This window comes from Patella vulgata, chromosome 4 (genome assembly GCF_932274485.2).
Source record: "Patella vulgata chromosome 4, xgPatVulg1.2, whole genome shotgun sequence".
NCBI classification, from domain to species: Eukaryota; Metazoa; Mollusca; class Gastropoda; family Patellidae; genus Patella; species Patella vulgata.
Window position 1 is genome coordinate 79,199,167 of NC_065882.2, and position 18,729 is coordinate 79,217,895.

General features: G+C 38.4%; 1 protein-coding gene across 1 annotated transcript; it reads left to right on the plus strand.

Annotated features, from left to right (window-relative positions):
* Positions 1-11,231: 11,231 nt before the first annotated feature.
* On the plus strand, positions 11,232-17,774 carry LOC126818082 (uncharacterized). The gene is made up of 8 exons (XM_050545260.2): positions 11,232-11,240; positions 12,748-12,833; positions 13,486-13,659; positions 14,458-14,555; positions 14,963-15,102; positions 16,009-16,121; positions 16,966-17,117; positions 17,277-17,774. Exons 1-8 carry the CDS (start codon positions 11,232-11,234, stop codon positions 17,477-17,479), a joined length of 975 nt encoding a protein of 324 aa, XP_050401217.1. The 3' UTR covers positions 17,480-17,774.
* Positions 17,775-18,729: the final 955 nt, after the last annotated feature.

Consider the following 18,729-nt stretch of genomic DNA (forward strand, 5'->3'; position numbering starts at 1 on the left):
AGAGGTTTTCTCTGACTTTGCATAAGTGAAACCAAACAATCTATCCACCCTGCACGTTTCAAGTCAGTAGCTTGAAGCGTATATATGGTATTAGTGTCAGTGGCTTGTGGCACGAAGTAACAGTATATTGTCGCATACATAATATATTATGTCAACGCTTGGGCGACATAATATATTGTGTTGACGCTCCAAGCGTGTTAGCATATTAGACCTGTAGACTCAGTGGAATGTACGCGTCATCAGAGCGGATCCAGGGGTTGGACCATGGGGACCGGTCCACCCCCTTAACAATAGAAAGTGTCCCTGTAAATAAAAGAGGGCATCCTTATCAGAAAAAGGGCACCTGTGATGTCAGAATTTCAAAAAAGGGCACTTTTCTTTCGGGTTAGGGTTAGGGTTAGGGTTAGGACACAGAAAAGAGAGAAAAAACAGAAAAGAAAAAAACAATCGAAACTTACCGATTCCATGATGGAAAATACCGCCAAAATATGTCTCCAAAGCATTCATTGGTTATCAAAGCGCCAATTAAATCTATCGTTGCAAGTTCATGCCTAGTCACCTCCATCCTAGTTCCAAGCGTTGACATAATATATTATATCGCCCAAGCGTTGACATAATATATTATGTATGCGACAACATACTGTTACTTCGTGCCACAGGCCACTGACACTAATACCATATATACGCTTCAAGCTACTGACTTGAAACGTATCGCCTGATCTATCTCATCACTTGACAGTGTAGATGATTCAGTCGATTGACGTTTAATCCAATTTCTCTAATAGTTCTCGAGATGATTATTCGAAATGCTCACACAAAATCATGAGATCTGGACGCTATACCGACATGGCTTTTAAACATATGTTTAGCAAACTTGCTTCAGATATTATTCACGGTAATAAATGATTGCATCTCTAGCTGCCAGTTTCCGATACAGATACAGATACTATACTATGTTTCATTCTGTAACATTTGACCTACATATTTATATTCCGTATCGTTATTTAAGGTTTAATAATAAAAAAAAGCCCAGGAGAATATATTATTCTTTATTTAAATTACTTTTGACTCAAAACTAATGAAATAATCCTGAGAAATTCCCTATTACAATTAATGTCTCAATTTGACAGAAATACTGCGCACGTCTGAAACCACTGTAACGTATCTTACACCCCTATTGTAATAAGTGCAAAGGGGGTGGGACGCACCACACTCAAACAATTATACAAGACCAACGTACGGACGTCCAGTGTTGTCCAGATTGTCGGGCTATTCGGAAAGAGAGTCTGTCCAAATGTAGAATAGCCTATTAATTTGTATTGCCTTTGAAAACTATGACAGCTGAGAAGAACACTTTCACCCCTTCCTGTCGAAGGTGAAGCCGTAATAAATGGACCTATGAGTAACAGCGCGAACTCATGAAGGCGAGAAATAATCAGCCAAGACGTCCAGCCTATTCTTAGCCTCGCCTTGTTTATTTCTTACCTTCTTGGCTTCAAACAAATCACATCAAAAGATCACTCGGACCAAGACAAGGCGGATCAACGACCAGACAACTGGGACCAAGACAGAAGACCAATATTTTGCTTTACTAATTCGCTTCATAATTAAAATAAAGGACTGCTTAATATATTGTTCTGTATTAACGTATAAGACCACACGACCGAGATGAGTGTTGATTGACTCTCTGATTGCGTACGCTCATGTCTTTTGTGTGAAACCGAATAATTGCAATCAGTTGGTATAAACAGTATTTATTGAACATATTAATACACACAATATATATATAATACATTATAAATTATATGGATTCGGAAACAAGATATAAAGCTTACATTATTTTTATTATCTTTTCATTTATATAGCGCTACATTATATACTCTTCAGAAAAAAGTAGGGGATATTCAGAAACGATACAAAACTGCGGAAATGCACTGCTGCTTGTATTAGAGGTAACCAGTTGATGTTAATAACAGGTCAATTGCCTACACGTGAACATAAACAGTTATCTGACGGCCCCATTTCATTCGCAAAGAGATACACCGTCAAAAGTGAAAATGGACGTTTTTGATTTTTGTCTTAATAATGAGTAATTGCTCCATCAATGCCAAGTCGCTGTGGCATGCTCCTAATCAACCGTCCAATCACGATTTGGGGCGATCTGACCCACTCCTCTTGCAGTGCCACGATCAATTCTTGCAGTGTTGTCGGTTGACGTTGACGTCGACGAACACATCTCCCGATCACATTAAAAGTAACACACTAAAGCAAAGATACGCTAAACAGTAAATCTTATGCAAGAACCGATAGGAAAGCAAACATGGATAGATAAACCAGCACGCGGCAGTTTTCATCAACCCTTCCTTGAAGTGTCAAATTTGATAATGAACCCCTCCCTCCTGTATGGCGCTATTGCGTGTCGCATGTGCAGTTCAGTGGTTCTTCATCTGTGAACATACGCTCAAAGCATGCCAAGTGTCCATGACTATTTATCATATCAGAACCTGCATAGGTATTTGCATTTCAATATCCCCTTCTTTTTTTGGAATAGTATATATCAAGATGTTCCTAAGCGCTTCACAAGACTAATCATAACACTGTCCGAAAAGATGAGTTTTCAGTTTACGCTTAAATATGTAATATGAATTTGATTGTCTAATAGTTACAAGAAGATTGTTCCAGAGTTTTGCAGAATTACCGGGTAGGAGAATTGGCCAACTCGTTTGTTAAATTTTGGAATCGAAAGGCGAGTTCTGTCATCGGCTGATTTTAGATTAGATCGTTGGTTGGAATATGTGTGAAGTTCTTTCAGATAGACTGGATGGGAATCGGAGTATAGCGAATTGTATGTGTTGCACAGTATTTTAAAAACAAATATGAGATTTCACTGGTAGCCAATGAAGATCTTTCATATAGGGTGCGATGTTTTCCCTTTTTCGATCTCCACATATAATCCGAGCAGCATTATATGCGGTGCAACCGACAGCCTTTGTTAATCTGAGTCCGGTGTTCCAGCTAATAATGAATTAGCGTAGTCTAGATGCAAGGTTACATTTAAATACAGTTAGGTAAAGAGTGTAATTTTTACAACAATCAATATGAGGACATTAAACATATACGAAATAACGTTCTCTAACCCTCCGAGGTGTTCTATGAGTGCCAGCTAATACAAGGCCAAGTTATAGTGGAATAAAATGATAAAATGAAATTGAGAGCGGATTTATGTTTTGTGTTTCGCTATGTTTTGTCCACCCGTCTTCATATAATCCAGTCGGATCAGAAAAGTAGGACTTTAAACCTCATTTCATTGCGATGTTTTCTCCGGTGTATGCGGTGATTTTCAGTAGATATTTTGCAAGTTCTCCACGAATTAATTCAATGTTCTTTTATATTATTGAAGTATTTTATCAGTTTGTTCACAATAATGAGGTAGTATGTGGTGGTATTTGGTAGGTCTAGCATTGGGTCGTATTGGATACTATTGAGTAAATCGCCCTGTTCCCTTTTCCTTGTTACACACTAGTTCAGTTTTAGGTCGAATTGTCAATTGCCAAGGATGTCAGCAGAAGGCCTACAGTGTGAAATGTAATGGGGTTTAACGTCCTACAGTTCTGCATCGACAGGGCTAATGAATACGTCAGACAGTGTGCTATGAGGGAAATAACGATTGAACACGTTAGCGAGTGTTATTATTCACTGAGCCCCCCTTCCCTTACACCATGCAGTGTGAATTGTCCAGTGTGTATAATGATTGGTATTTGCAGAGTCAGTATGTAAAATGGCCGATACCCACAGCCAGGCAATGTTCCAACTGAATGACATTATTGACAGGATATGCGCACAAATTGGAAGACATGACTTGTGAAATGGATAGAGATTCCCTAATCATAGAAACGATCTTTGTTGACAAGTACTTGTACTGACTGGAGAGGCGGTGGTGGACCATACTGTCTTGCTACTGACTGGAGAGGTATAGAACCGATTAAAATATTAATTGGAACCACCAGGTCAAATCCTATACCAGATGGTTCAACAGTTAACTGAAAATATAGAAAGTAAGGATTCAACAGAAAGCAAATGGAGTAACTCAAGGATCAGTTCTTGGGCCCACTCGTATACCTGTACGTATTCCAATTGTACACAGTCGTACCCCGTCGGTTAAATCATTTACGATTTTATTAAAAATCTTCTTTCTAATCAGAAATTCTGCTTAATGACAAAGTCGCAGAACTGTTAAAACGAACATGCTTTGTTACTGTCGCTTTAAGAATAGATGAATAATATGTTTAAAGACACATCAGCCCTAATCGGGCTATAGTGCATGAAACATGTGGTGATGTTACACGAAACGAACTAGAAACAAAAAATCACAATATATTTGTCTCTTAAAGATACATTATGTAAAACCAGCAGGATACCCGACTGCGCCCATCGCCCAAATTCACTGGGGTCCAATCCACCCTGGACCCATACTCTCTTAGGGGCAAATTCGCCTAGGGCCGACTTTCGCCCGGGGCCCAAATTCGGTGGCCTAAAACATTTCCGGGGTCATGCTGGTCAATGTGGGAGTGGAGCTCGGCGTCGAAGCGATATACCCCCGGGACCAGGCCCTATTAGCCCGGTGTCAACATTTGATGGTCTAAAACATTCACGGGGTCATTCTGGTTAATTTAATACCACATATGTGGAGGTAGATCGAAGCGTGATGGACACACCCATACATAAACACTTCGATTTTATTTATATAGATAGATGTGTCTTCGCCACCATGAATCGCATGGGCCCAAATCCATTTATCGATATTAGTTTACGGATTGAAGATCCATATAATACCTACAAATCTACACAACAACTGATTTAATAATATATACAAAACTGACAGGATGAATCAATCTCGGCCTCCAGACAGAAGGGACCCACTAGTCCGCCGCTAACAAATACTATAAATATGGGTATCAAAAAACCACAACAAAACAGCAGGACCTATTGATGGTTTTAGGATATTTTTTGCATGGCCAAGATCAGACAGGGAAGTCACGAGTCAAAATATTGTTACATGGGTATCAAAATAACCAACGACCTCATGACCTCTTGACGGGATCATGCTGGTTAATGTATGCCTCATATGAGGGGTGGAGCGCGGCGACGAAGTGTGATTCAGCCGGGGCCCAGAGCCAATTCCTCCGGGGCCCAGAGCCAATTCCTCCGGGGCCCAAATTATATGGCCTAAAACATCATGGGCTCAAACTGGTTAATTTGATGCCAAATATCGGGGCTGGAGCGACGAAGCGTGATAGGCGAACATACACACATACACACACACATCATTCATTTTATTTATGTAAAGAACCGGTCGTTCTTGCTATAATAAATCAGAATTACTTCCTGAGCAAGGAATATACTCAGCGAAGTTAAGGGTATTGGAAGCTTTTACGAGATAGTCTCGATTGTCAAGCACCGCTGGTATGATAATAAACAAAGTCTCCATTATCACTATTTTCTCGTAGGCCTTAAAGGCCGGACATTGTACACTTTTATTTTTTTAAATTGTATTTTTATAGTTATTGTACAATAAATAAAATAATTCTTCTTCTTCTATAACTGACCGATGATATGAGCGTTAACTGATACACGGTCGATTTTTTCAGCTCACTGCTGGTCATTCCTTTGAAGACGAGATGTTGTTATATGAGACTCTGGAGGGATATCGGACAATTCATTAAAAGAATTGACTGTCACTAGATACGCGAAAACAAGAAAAATAGACTGTGCATTCGCCTGTTTTTATCCAATCTCTACTTAAACATGCATTATGCAAGAGCAAAATCTGCTTATTACAAGTCTTTCTTTAGGCCTGAAATGTTATCTAAATTATCAATTAGACATTAATCAACTTATCCAGACCATAATAAACTCTTGATGTCAAGGCTAGCCTTCGATGTTGACTGGATTATAGATTCATATATGCCGCTTAACGGCCATTGATAATTAAATCAAAACAAGTGGATAATCGAGACTATGCTGTTTATATTAATGATTTTAGTAATGATGACCGAGACTATGCGAAAATTTCACCCGCTTCGTTCTCGGCTCATAGTGGATCAATTTGACTGAAATTTTCAGCAAATTACCTTTACACTATCTAGTTTTTAACTATACTATTCAAAAAAAGTAGGGGATATTTGATTTTGGGGGCATAATACTAAAATATGCAAATGACTACGAAAAAAGTCACTATAGAACCTAACAGAAGAAACATTTCCAGTTACATGTGACGCCCAAACGCACCAATAGCTACCGCATGGAATGCAGGTGATGCTTGGGATCATCATGGGGGTCCAACCCAAGATCTGCACGACTCTGACTTTGAATGTTACAGTCATTGTGGCATTGAATTCCAGGGTGGAAACATCAGTTTAATTGTTTTAGTGACCAGAAAACAAATTTTGATATGCGTCGGCTTACCCAATATGAAAGGTTACGTGCCCTTGGCATGCTACAGATCGGCACAACACAGGCGGTTGTGGCGCGGACGATGAATGTTTCTCAGTCTGTCATAAGCAGGCTATGGTCCAGATACCGTGATACACAATCTGTACAGGACAGACCACGCTCAGGTCGACAACTCAAGCCCAGGACCGATTTATCCGTACCTTGGCCTTGAGAAATCGTGTCATCACAGCAAATCAGATCAGCGCTCGTCTTCAAACAGACACTGGTGTGAGAGTGAGTGGCCAGACGATTCGGAATCGACTGCATAGGGGTCACCTTCGCGCCCGACGTCCTCGCGTGATCCCTTGTTTGAGAGATCATCACATTCAGGCAAGACGTCGTTGGTGTAGGGATCGTCAACACTGGGATAATCGACGCTGGAGCAATGTGATGTTTTCAGATGAGTCAAGGTTCACTGTTGATTTTTTGGACAGACGTAGGAGGGTGTGGCGTCGTCGAAACGAGCGCTTCCAAGACGTTAACGTCATCAGACATGATCGATTTGGGGGTGGTTCTGTTATGGTGTGGGGAGGCATCACTGTTGCTGGAGGAACGGCTTTACATGTTGTTGCAGGGCGTGTTACAGGCCAGTACTACCGGGACAACATCTTGGCAGTCCATGTTGTGCCGTTCGCACGACGTCATGGCCGCCGTTTCATCTTCCAGTATGACAACGCAAGATGTCACAGGGCCAGGATCGTTACAGGTTACCTCCAACAACAGAACATCACCACATTACCTTGGCCAGCACTGAGTCCCGACCTCTCCCCCATCGAGCATGTCTGGGACATGCTTGGACAGAGGTTACGTCAACGTCAACAACGTCCTGCCAATGTCCAAGAACTTGCTGCTGCGTTGCAACAGGAATGGGACAATCTGGACCAAAATGACCTTAGACGTCTCATAAGGAGTATGCCACGTCGGATCAATGCTTGTTTGGCAAACAGAGGAGGATTTACCCGTTACTGACTTGGTTGTGATGCTGTGGTAACTTTGCTGTTTGACCCCGGGTATCATTTTACCCTTATAATGGCCAGTCTGTGCCTTACTTAGTCTAACGATCATTTGGAATAAATCGATGAATGTGAACTTCATTTCATTTTGTCATTTGTTTCTTCGTCAGTTTCATTAGGTGACTTTAATAACACTTAAAAATCAAATATCCCCTACTTTTTTGGAATAGTATATTATAGCGCGAACTGCCATCTCTTTATCTTATCTCCCATAATGTGTCTATAATATCAGGGTTTTTGCGATTATGCCTAATCTGAAAGTGTAGATTACTTTTAATATAAACAACAACCCCATCCCATGCCTGATCTGTTTGTATCGAATCTAACAGGACTTCTATAACCGGGCAGTAAAATCGATGAATCTTTAGTAGTGTTGTTTGGATGGGATTCGGTAATATACATTATATCATGGTTAAAGAATTCAGCTTCAATTATATCTAATTGTAGCAATAGTCTACAAACGGAAATGTTACATGAACTTAATGTATTTAACGGAACAGGGTGTTGTTCTATGCAACCGACAATTAGCGAAGTAATTCTATCATTTCTGGTAATTTTGTCGTATCTTCCTGTTTCGTTTAGCAAGTTATGCGATACACATCTAAATTTGGATAGAGATACACAGTAATTATGAATTAAAATATTTGATAAATATTCTTATTGTTATAATAATTAAGTTTGAATATTTCGACCGATCTTCATTTCATACTGATCGTTTGTTCTAAGTTTAAGTTCATCAGATACAGGTAATCTCTAAGTGGCATTTAGCGATTTGGAAACACATTAATATACAGATAAAACAACATATTGATCATCGAAAACTGAGATTCCAATAAACATTTTATATTGTACGCCCAATTAAGGCCCTTATTTTATTCATCATGGATACATCGTGATATAATAGACATGTTTTAAATGAAACAATATGTATCCAACCTTTAATTATAAGTTAAAATCGTGTAATTCGAAGCTGTGTGTCTGAACCCGCTGAAGTCGGATTTAACGGTCACGGCGTGTTTAACGTATGTGTTTACGGACTCTTTGGTCTGAGATCCTACGCCGTCCAGGAATTACTGCTGCAGCAGAGATCGCTGTTATGAACCGTTTCCGCAAATGGCGCAATCGGATGTGACGACCCAGAACAGGTGGGGGTCAATCTTGTTTGACCTGATCTTCGCTGTCGGTACCTATCCCAAAGGCGAGAAATGGTTCTCCGGGAAACATTTAGCAGTCTGACCACATCTGTCTGGGATTCACCTACTTGTGACCCACCGATAGGGTTGTTGCGTTGATCGTCCTTCAGATTTGGTATCACTTGGCTCGTTGAGTGCTTACATGTGCAACTGATTTTGAAACCGAGAACCCCCGGGATTTTAAAAGCCTTAGATTTGCGTTTTAGCGAAAAGCTTGCGAAGTTGTTAAAGGTGTGTGTCTTGGTGCAATCAAGCGAAAACAAATTTTGGCAAAAATGATGACCAGTCACAATAAGTGACCCTTCATTTCAAACCAATCAGGAATTTCCATTATCCTTACATAATGACATTAAAACAAGTAAGATTTATGGAAACAATGACCCCGTGCAAATAAAAAAAAACCCCGATGAAAATGAGCTATAGGTTTCTTTTTTTGAATATTAAATATCCCCTATTAACAATTTGTTTTGTTGGACATGAATGAAACTGTTCACCGAGAGCTACTCGTCGTGTTCTTGTTGATCGTCTTGGGGGTCACGCTTTTCGAAAATACACTCGGCTCCGCCAATTGCAGTTCCACCAGCATTAAGCTTGGCATGCTTGTTACTAGGCCAATTGTGCATCGATTTACGGAGTTTTGATATTACGCCACAAGTCAAAGGTGGCAAGGATCACGACATGCTCGGTTTCTGCAAGGACGGATCCGCTTTTTATGAGAAAAGTGTCACTACCGTGTGCTTTATCCTTTATACTCGGCTTTATTCAATTATAATAAAAATTGACGTCAAACGGGTTGTTGGAATTCTCTGTTTAAAAAGCTCAGTGGGTATGAATATACGCCAAAATAACGATAGAGACCATGTATTTCTCAAAATATTTCAAGGGGCGGGGGGGGGGGGTATGGAAGCCTATTGCGGCCATTTCAGAATCTCGTCCCCTCGCCGCGAGAAGTCGAGGGCGAGAACACGAGAAGACGAGAAGTCGAGGGCGAGGGAGCGAGAACGCGAGAACGCGAGGGAGCGAGAAGTCGAGAACGCGAGGGAGCGAGAAGTCGAGGGCGAGGGAGCGAGAGAGCGAGAACGCGAGGAAAAAGGGCGAGAATACGAGGATCTCGCCTCGAGAACACGAGATTACTTTCACCTCGACTTCTCGTCCTTTGTCCCTCGACTTCTCGCTCCCTCGTGTTCTCGCCTTTGAAAAACCTCGTGTTCTCGCTCCCTCGCCCTCGACTTCTCGCTCCCTCGCGTTCTCGCCCTCGACTTCTCGCCCTCGACTTCTCGCTCCCTCGTGTTCTCGCCTTTGAAAAACCTCGACTTCTCGCTCCCTCGCTCCCTCGCCTTTGGGTCAATCTCGTCCTCTCGTGTTCTCGCTCCCTCGCTTCGTCACAATCTCGTCTTCTCGTGTTCTCGCCTCGGAAGTGCAAGTATTAATTTTCGTGCGCAACAAAAAATCTTTCAACAATATCTATCAAAATGCAAATTTCATTTGATCAATTTCTGCATATGAAATTTACGTTTGTCCAGATTTTTGAATAACTATTTGTTACACACGAAATTAACTAATTATAGGATAAAAAAATTTGAAAAAAAGGAAAGTTTTGAGAGTAATTATTAAACAATGCATCTTGGTCGTATAGTCGGAATGGGGTTCATCCAACACGTAGGCCTACATTTTTGTCACTGGTTATAAAGTCGCAAAACTTGTATTTTAATTGTTTAATCTCATTTTTATATTAATCATGTTTTACATTTTAGTCAAAACGTGTGTTTTTGAGCCACGAGCAGACATTTGATTTTCCTATCTATGCTTATTATTATTACAGGTGATGAGCTCATTCGTGAATTTTTGGCGGATACACCAATATTGAAGTCTCTATATTATTATTTCTAAGACACACTATATCAATAAGGTAGGCCTTTCTTGGTGTGATTGTGTGGTATGGTGTGTGTGGTATGGTGTGTGTCATTGATTTTATGGAAATTTATAATGAATATTGAATCACAAAAGCAAAGAAATATGTTCTTCTAGAAAATGACTAAAAACATTTATTTTCGTTTGTTTATTATTAATTCAGTGAAAGGCAAATAAGAAGAATTCTTAAAAAATATGGTCATAGGCGAAGAGGTGGAAATGACGAAGAGTCTATAACAGCTGCTATAAGAGTAGGTGTGAAGCCTACGTAATAGCCTAAATTTTTCCCTCCGAAACCTTACATATCTTGTGAAGAAATGACCCCGGTTTACAGAAAGTGGGAATAACGAGAATCAACAGCAATATCCCACACCCCACGGTACAGTCTGTAGTTACTGTTATATAATCACTAGGGTCGTATTAAGGGTGGTAGAGAGCGGAGCACAGTGGGCATGATTTCTTTTTTTTAGTAAATTGACCAGAAGTGAAATTCTACAGAGAATCAAACTATGTACTCAGTTGAAGCCAGTCATATGTTTGATTTAATAGTGCTGTTAAAAAGTTAATAAATTGAAACTATTTCTGTGTAGATCATTGTAAAACCAAAATTTTTTTTGACCCAATGTGCCCCGTATGTGGGGTACACTGGGTCACACTATGGGACACAGTTGGCCATCAAGTATGTTTCTTAAAAAAAAATGCATAGAAAACACACTGAATTGACTGAAACTCATAAGGACTGTAAAAACTAATCTTTTAGTTCAAAATATGAATTTGTTTTAAGACTTGAACACAGATGCACATCTGAAAATTAAAAAATCCCAACATAACATTGAATAAAAAATTCTTTAACAGAAGAAAAAAAAATCCTTTATGCGAAAAATTCCTATGACTTGTAAGTCAGTAACGATTCGTATCCTAGGTCCAATATTTCTTTAAAAACAGCTCAAATACCCAGATTCTTTCTAAAATGGACAGATGATATTTAGCTAAACTCGAAATGCTTATGCCCAGTGTGCCCCTCTGAAGTGTGTCCCACTGTGCCCCGTCATCAACCATGACAGAAAATCGAAAATGGCAGGAAGACATGTGATAGTATTATGAAACAAAATATTTCTAATGAGAGTCAATCACTGTCTACTTCACCTGGAATATCAAGTTTGTGGGCTCTAACAAAATCTGGAGTAGCCAAGCAGTTTAACCAGTCCACTAAAAATTCACTTTTGCGTCACAAAAACGGTTAATGGCTGATAAATATCAATCAGTTTACATGAATTTATTGAATTTAGGAGGACAAATGGGGGCTATAAAGGGCAATTCCTCAGTGATGTCACAATTGAATTTTGCCAAAACAGTGTAAAATTACAAAGCCTGGCTTACTGTGCCCCATAGCCCACTGAGCCCCGCTCTCCCCTACTTTAGACTTATGGTCGCTTACTGAAGAAGTACCCAATTTTGGGAACAAAATGACAATACATAGTCATAAGACAGTTATTATGTAGCACGTTGCGTTTTTCGATGGCTTTTGCAATGAAAATATTAACAACAGAGTTTTTAGGCAATGATTGAGATATCCATGGCGATTTTAGTTGTGTCAGATAGCTAAGACTATTCAACATTTGCTGATATTTTCAATGGTATCTTTAGAAAATTTAGTCGACCCCCAGCCAGATCTGTAGGCCTAAATATTTTTAAAGGGCTTGCGTTATAGCCTTATTAGCCTAATGGTTAACCCTGCCTTGATAATGACCAATGCTTTAGATATAGGCTTCTAAATCCAACGGGGGGGGGGGGGGGTTGGGATGGCCTAGAGGTCTGGAGTGCCGCGCTTCAACCCCTAGCTGGCCGGTCACCTCTGGCTTGCGGCTGTGGTTTCGATCCCTGGTGTGAGCGTATGTGGCATGGAGATAGGGGCGCCTTCTCAACCTCGTGGGTTTCCTCCGGGCACTCCGGTTTCCTCCCACTGCTAAAGACCCCTACGCGCAAGCGAATTATTGAAATTAAATTGAAACCATATGTTAGTCCTGAAATGACCTAGTTTGTGTCGAGTGGACGTTAAACCCCATTTCTCTCTCTCTCTAAATCCAACTACTTTAATGGTTTGGCATGGAAATGAAAAAAATTTTCTTTTATTTCAGGAGCAATTGACTGGAAGTGGACGGTGCCTTGGTTACAGGGCTTTAGCGAAAAGACTCCTGTCAAAATATGGCCTACGTGTTGCTAGGTATTTCTATCATGTTCTGCAATGCAACTGCGTGTTAATGAAACTTGGCATTCTTGAACTTAGTAGTGTCTTAATCATAAAATGAAGGTCAAGCAGAGTTAGGCAATTTCATCGAAAGTTGATTACATTTGTCGCAAACATTTGAAAGCAGCCTCACCCCTACAGATTTGAACTGATAACAATAACACTTGGTATACATGTCCTCAAACGAAAATAAATTTAAATGTTAAACTATTTAACTTTTACATTCCAGTGTATAACTTGTTTCGCAACTTCCTGGACAGCATAGTACTTAAAAGCTTGACCACATTGCCAGCTTTAGTTAGTATCACCAGGAAACAATTAAGTAAGCATGTGATTCAGGTAGTCCCTGACAATTCACGGCTGCTTATGAAAGAGTGGAGGGCTATGTGCCCCGCCCCCTCCCCGCACCACTACACACACACACACACACAAAAAGTTCTTTATGATAGCATTTACTTACATCGGTGCATACATTGTTTCTTGTGTGTGTGTGAAATAGCTTTATTTAAAGTGATATTGCAGACAATTACATGTTATATTATGAAAAATGAAATATTTCTGAGTGGAATGTGGAAGGATTGATAAAATATCTATTTTGTTTCTAGTAATACGCTTGTATTACTTACAGGGACAAGGTTTACACTTTATTAAAGTTAATGGACCCCGAAGGGGTGAACCTTCGCAAGAAACACCAACTGTCAAGGAGAATATATGTCAACAAAGGTCCAAACTATTTAATCCACATAGATGGGTATGACAAGTTGAAGGCCTATGGCTTTGCGATACATGGTGGAATATGTGGGTAAGAAAAACTGTATTATAATATGACTTCTTTGATAGGCACTTATAGTTATGGAACATATTAACACAAGGTACAATTTTATGGATGCTTAGTATTAAACTCAATAATTATGATTCCATGAAATTGTAGCTAGTGTTATTATGATATGCCTTTTTATCCTAATGAAACCACCTGCCAGAATTAAATAAAGTTTACTTAATAGATTATTATTAGTTTTTATTTTAATGTTATATTTCTCTATGTCCTCAGATTTCCTCGCACTGCTAAAGATCTCTCCGCACAAGGAAATTATTGAAATGAAATTGAAAATTATTATGTTAGTCCCGAAATGATTTAGTTTGTGTTGAATGGACGATAAACCATATTTTTCTGTCGCTCTATTATTATTATACAACATTTATATAGAGCTATATTTCATATGAGTGTTCCGGTGCGCTACAATAAATGTAGAAAATATAAATCTATAAAATCAGTAAAAAATAAATAATATCTATAGAAAGATTAATTGGACTTAAAAGCTAATTTACAGAAAACTGTAGAGCTAACAAGAAGCAACCAGGAGCGCTTCGCCTGCGCTTTTATTAGTTTTATTTACATTTGTTTGGACTACTCAATAATAAAACAAGTTTTATAAAGCTTTACCAAAAAGAGAATAATGTCAACTTGAAATAATGAACCTTACAGCTTCACTAATAAGTTTATTTTGCCTGTTTTCAGTTTCTGAGAGATTGAAAATATTGTTAACAGCTCAGCATATCACAATAAGTTGTATTACAGATTAAGATTAACTATTTTCAGATATTCTAGACGAATTTTATGGCTTCGTGTTGGTAGAACCAACAATGATCCAGAGGTGGTTGCAGGCTATTTTTTAGAATATTTGCTTGGAATTGAAGGTGAGAGTAGAAGCATAATGTGAAATTTCTCACGAAACATTGAAATGTGCATCGATACAGAGAGAGAGGGAGGCATAGAATGCGACACTTGTGGCTATTGTACTACGCTGTTGTTATTGTGTTCCCAAATATTGTAGCATTCCAGTTTTTTCGTATGGTATTATTGACGAGGGCGAACCACGTGGTATCTTAAGAGATCTGTCCCTTTCAATGGCAAAATGATGCGTACATAATCGTAGGTTGTTAATCGCATATGATTATATTGCCCCCCCGCCTTGCACGATGCTTTATGAAAGCACACACACACAAGAAACAATGTATGCACCGATGTAAGTAAATGCAATTAATTAATATGTCCCATCTATTTATTATAATCCCATATAATAATACCCATTTTAAACTTATAGGAGTTCCTCGATGTATTAGAGCCGATAAAGGCACAGAGAACAAAATAATTGAGAATATCCAGAAGTCACTAAGATGGTATCATGGAGATGACATGGCTGGTGAAAAAAGCTTTTTGTATGGACCATCACCGGCAAATCAGGTAATTTTCTTTTATTAAAAAAATTCAAACTTTAGAATACCAAATACATTTTCAATTTAGTCCCTTTTATTCGCCCTTTGTCTGTCCGCCTTTCCTCAGACAGTCTGGCATCCACATATGCGTGTAAATGCTCTAGAGTTATGACCCATGGTCACTTTTTAAAATTTTGTGGTTGCTAAAGTTGTTATCCGATTCTCTTGAAATTTACGATCATTGATCACCCTTAATCAATCTGAACCTCTTGTGGACTCTTTACAAGCGTAAGTGATTAACCGATTGACTATAGTATTTATGTACATGAGATGAAGTGGCTGATAATTACTTTCAGAGTTATTGCCATTTATCACTTCGAAGACTGGTTTCAGTGGGGTACATCCCTAATCTGCCCAATCTGCCACGCCTACAAAAATGTCAAAATTGACATCGAATCCATTCACTCTTTTTGAATTGTTTGTTTAATTGTGGTTTCTGGGTATGATGTCTTGTCCATATATTTGTTTTTATGTAAATTATGTGTGGTGTAATCCCCCTGCAATTACTATATAAGTAATACGATCAGAAATAGTTTTGAAATGTTGCGATGCTATGTCTGAATCTTAAAATGCAAAATCTGACCGCAAAAAATGGGGCCACACCACAAATTCGGATCTACGCAAAAAACTTGTTGAGAAAAACTCGGTCTCATAAATTCACAGGTCGGGTGACGATTCCCCCTCCCCCTTTAACCACCGAACTAGTAGTGTCTTGTGAATGCTATCATTACCTTTGAAAGAATAAATAAATGTGACACCCTCTGTGGACTGCTCGGGTGAATTGTATGCTGTGGGTGTATGTTTCGTTGTCTAGCAATTTATCTTTGTTGAAGTTGTTACATGTTTAGTATATACCAATGATCGTCTCTTGTAGCGGATAGAAAGATTCTGGCGGTCTGCAAAACAGGGTGGTTGTCAGTTCTGGATGGATTTATTTAAGGATTTAGAAGCTTCAGGAGAGATTAATACCGAAAATGGCCAAAACAAGTGTGTATACATCATTTCAACATTTTTAGATCCATATACTGTTATGTGGACATGTGTTGTCATCATAGTGACCACCACTCTAGCAAGTGATGATATGTGTGGTTATTTTGATATGATATTGGATGATGAATATTGACAATTTTATACAAAAGGGTTGTTTTGTTATTCCAAAATACTGTATCGAAATAAACTTTAAATTGAATCTGAATGAAATTTAAATATGCAATATGTAAGATTTAGATAAAGATCTCGCCTGTCTATAATAGTTTAAAAATAGATAATGCAAAATGAATATATCGAAAATGTCAGTCAAATTACTTTATTATGAGCGAAATTATGAATGTCTTCTTGCCTACCCATTGTCACTATCTATAATTAAATCTACAAACTTTCCACTAATATACTAGAGGTTACTTGAGGTAACAATAAGCAATACAGAATAATTATATTCTTGACTTAACTTTTAATTGTTCTTAAGGGATAATTTTTAATTGTTCTTAAGGGGTAGTATTTAAGTGACACCCATTCATTCATTCATTCATTCATTCATTTAGATGACTTCTTGGGGCCTTGTTTATGTAATGTTTATAGTTAGATTATCGGTAGTCAAACTTAGGTGCCAAGTTATAAAGAAAGGCTACTTGGCATATATTTATGATAGAGCCTCCATTATTAAGGTCCCTACAATGTAATACATTCTATAGGTATTGGTATTGTTTACCTTTTTTGATATGCTTGAATTAACTAATACTAATATAATATAATATGTTTACAGCAAAGTTAACAAGCATACATATTAGTTTTCATATTGATAATGCAGTATTGGTATCATTATGTCTTACAGAGAATGTTTCAGGTTTTGCTTCACAAATCTCATTCAAAAAGACTTAGACCAAATCCGTAAAGACTGGAATCAACATAAGATGAGACCAACTAAAGGGGCAGAGTGTCCTGCAGGCAAACCAGACTTGTTATATTTTACTCCACAATTGTTTGGTAAGGCGACAATCACAAGATTTAATATGAGAAATTATTTTCACCATATGGGGGTAGAAACTATTTGGTCATTATTTGATCATTAAATGAAAACTAAGCTGCTTTTATGTCATATATCAGATATTTTTGTGTGATTTTTTTTTTCATTTTAATATTCAGATACAGTTGATTACAAGACCGAAGTTGCTGTTGAAGATCTTGATAGTTTTAGTCAGTTTTGTAAATTTTATGGACCCAACGGTTGTTTAAGAGAATTTGAAAATGTATGCTCAGAATTGTTAGTGCAGGCCGGAAAAGAGATGCCAAATGATCCAGAAGAGGCATTAGAATTATATAGTTGGCTAAAAATGAGAAGTGACTAATTAAACATACAGTGTTTGTGGACCCTCTGGAGGGTACAATTTTTATATGATTTTGATGAAACTTGAAATGTATGGTTATAGAATATAACCCAAAGATCTTGATTTCTTTCGATGTGGTCCCTCTAGAGGTCACAATTATTATCCGATTTACAAAACCGTTCCACTGTATATTTCACTGTTACATAGTTATGATGGTTGAGCTCGAATTTCATAAAAATTGGACTGATAGTGTAAAAGTAGGTTATGTAATACCATGGTTGTTAATCATCTGGAGGTCACAATTTTTTTTATCAAATTTTGATGAAAATAAAAATATGTTTTTATCCTATAGATCTTGGTTCCTTTTGATATATCGGAATGGTAATTTCCTGGATTATGACCCCTGAATGTCTGAAAATCCGTGTTGGCCAATTGTTGTTCATCTAGAGGATAGACTTTTTGCCTGATTTGGAATAAATGTTTAAATTTATCACCGTTACACAATAATGTCAGCTGATTTTGAATTTCATAAAAATCGGACTGAAACTGCTTGACAAACTAGCCACTCCCCGTACGCAATAAGGTTATGACCCTGTAGATGTCACAATTTTCTTTTTATCCGATCCAATTTCAGTGAAACTTAATTTTATTTCCTATAGATATGCTTTCATATTGATACTTGAGCGTATCGAATCGTAACATGCCCGATTATGGCTCTTGATATTCCTTAAAACACATCTTATATTAGCTTGTTATCTGTCCATCTCTTGCAAAATGTGGGTGTATCTTGCCTGGCAACCGCTGGTCAAACAGTTTGGAAGACAAAGCTTTTATTGAAGGCCAAGGGTGTATATTAACCTATTATTCATCAGCCTGAACTAAGGTTTTGGGGGGGTTGGATGGTCGAATGGTTAGCGTGCACACTGTATTGTTCAGCCTGCTATTGAGTCAACTGGCATGGTTTCAAATCCCCAGTTGTACGTGACAAGGAGCAGGGTCGTCTGTCCAACCTCATGGGTTTTCTCCCACTGCTAAAGACCCCTACGCGCAAGCGAATTATGGAAATACAATTAAACCATATGTTAGTCCAGAAAGGACCTAGTTTGTGTCAAGTGGACGTTAAACCCCATTTCTCTCTCTCTCTATAAGGTTTTGCCAGAATACCCTAAATGGTGTTTGATTAGTTGCTGGGAAAGGCTTTACCCATAAGGCCTTATTAACAGATATAGGCCTGAAATGCAAAGTATGTTATTTTCTCTTCTATTTGTCAC

Bases quoted from the DNA above. Each gene is read 5' to 3' on its own strand.
- LOC126818082 (XM_050545260.2), top strand. The intron at 13,660-14,457 runs GTAAGAAAAACT...AACTATTTTCAG, and splicing joins ATACATGGTGGAATATGTGG to ATATTCTAGACGAATTTTAT. The intron at 14,556-14,962 runs GTGAGAGTAGAA...TTAAACTTATAG, and splicing joins ATATTTGCTTGGAATTGAAG to GAGTTCCTCGATGTATTAGA.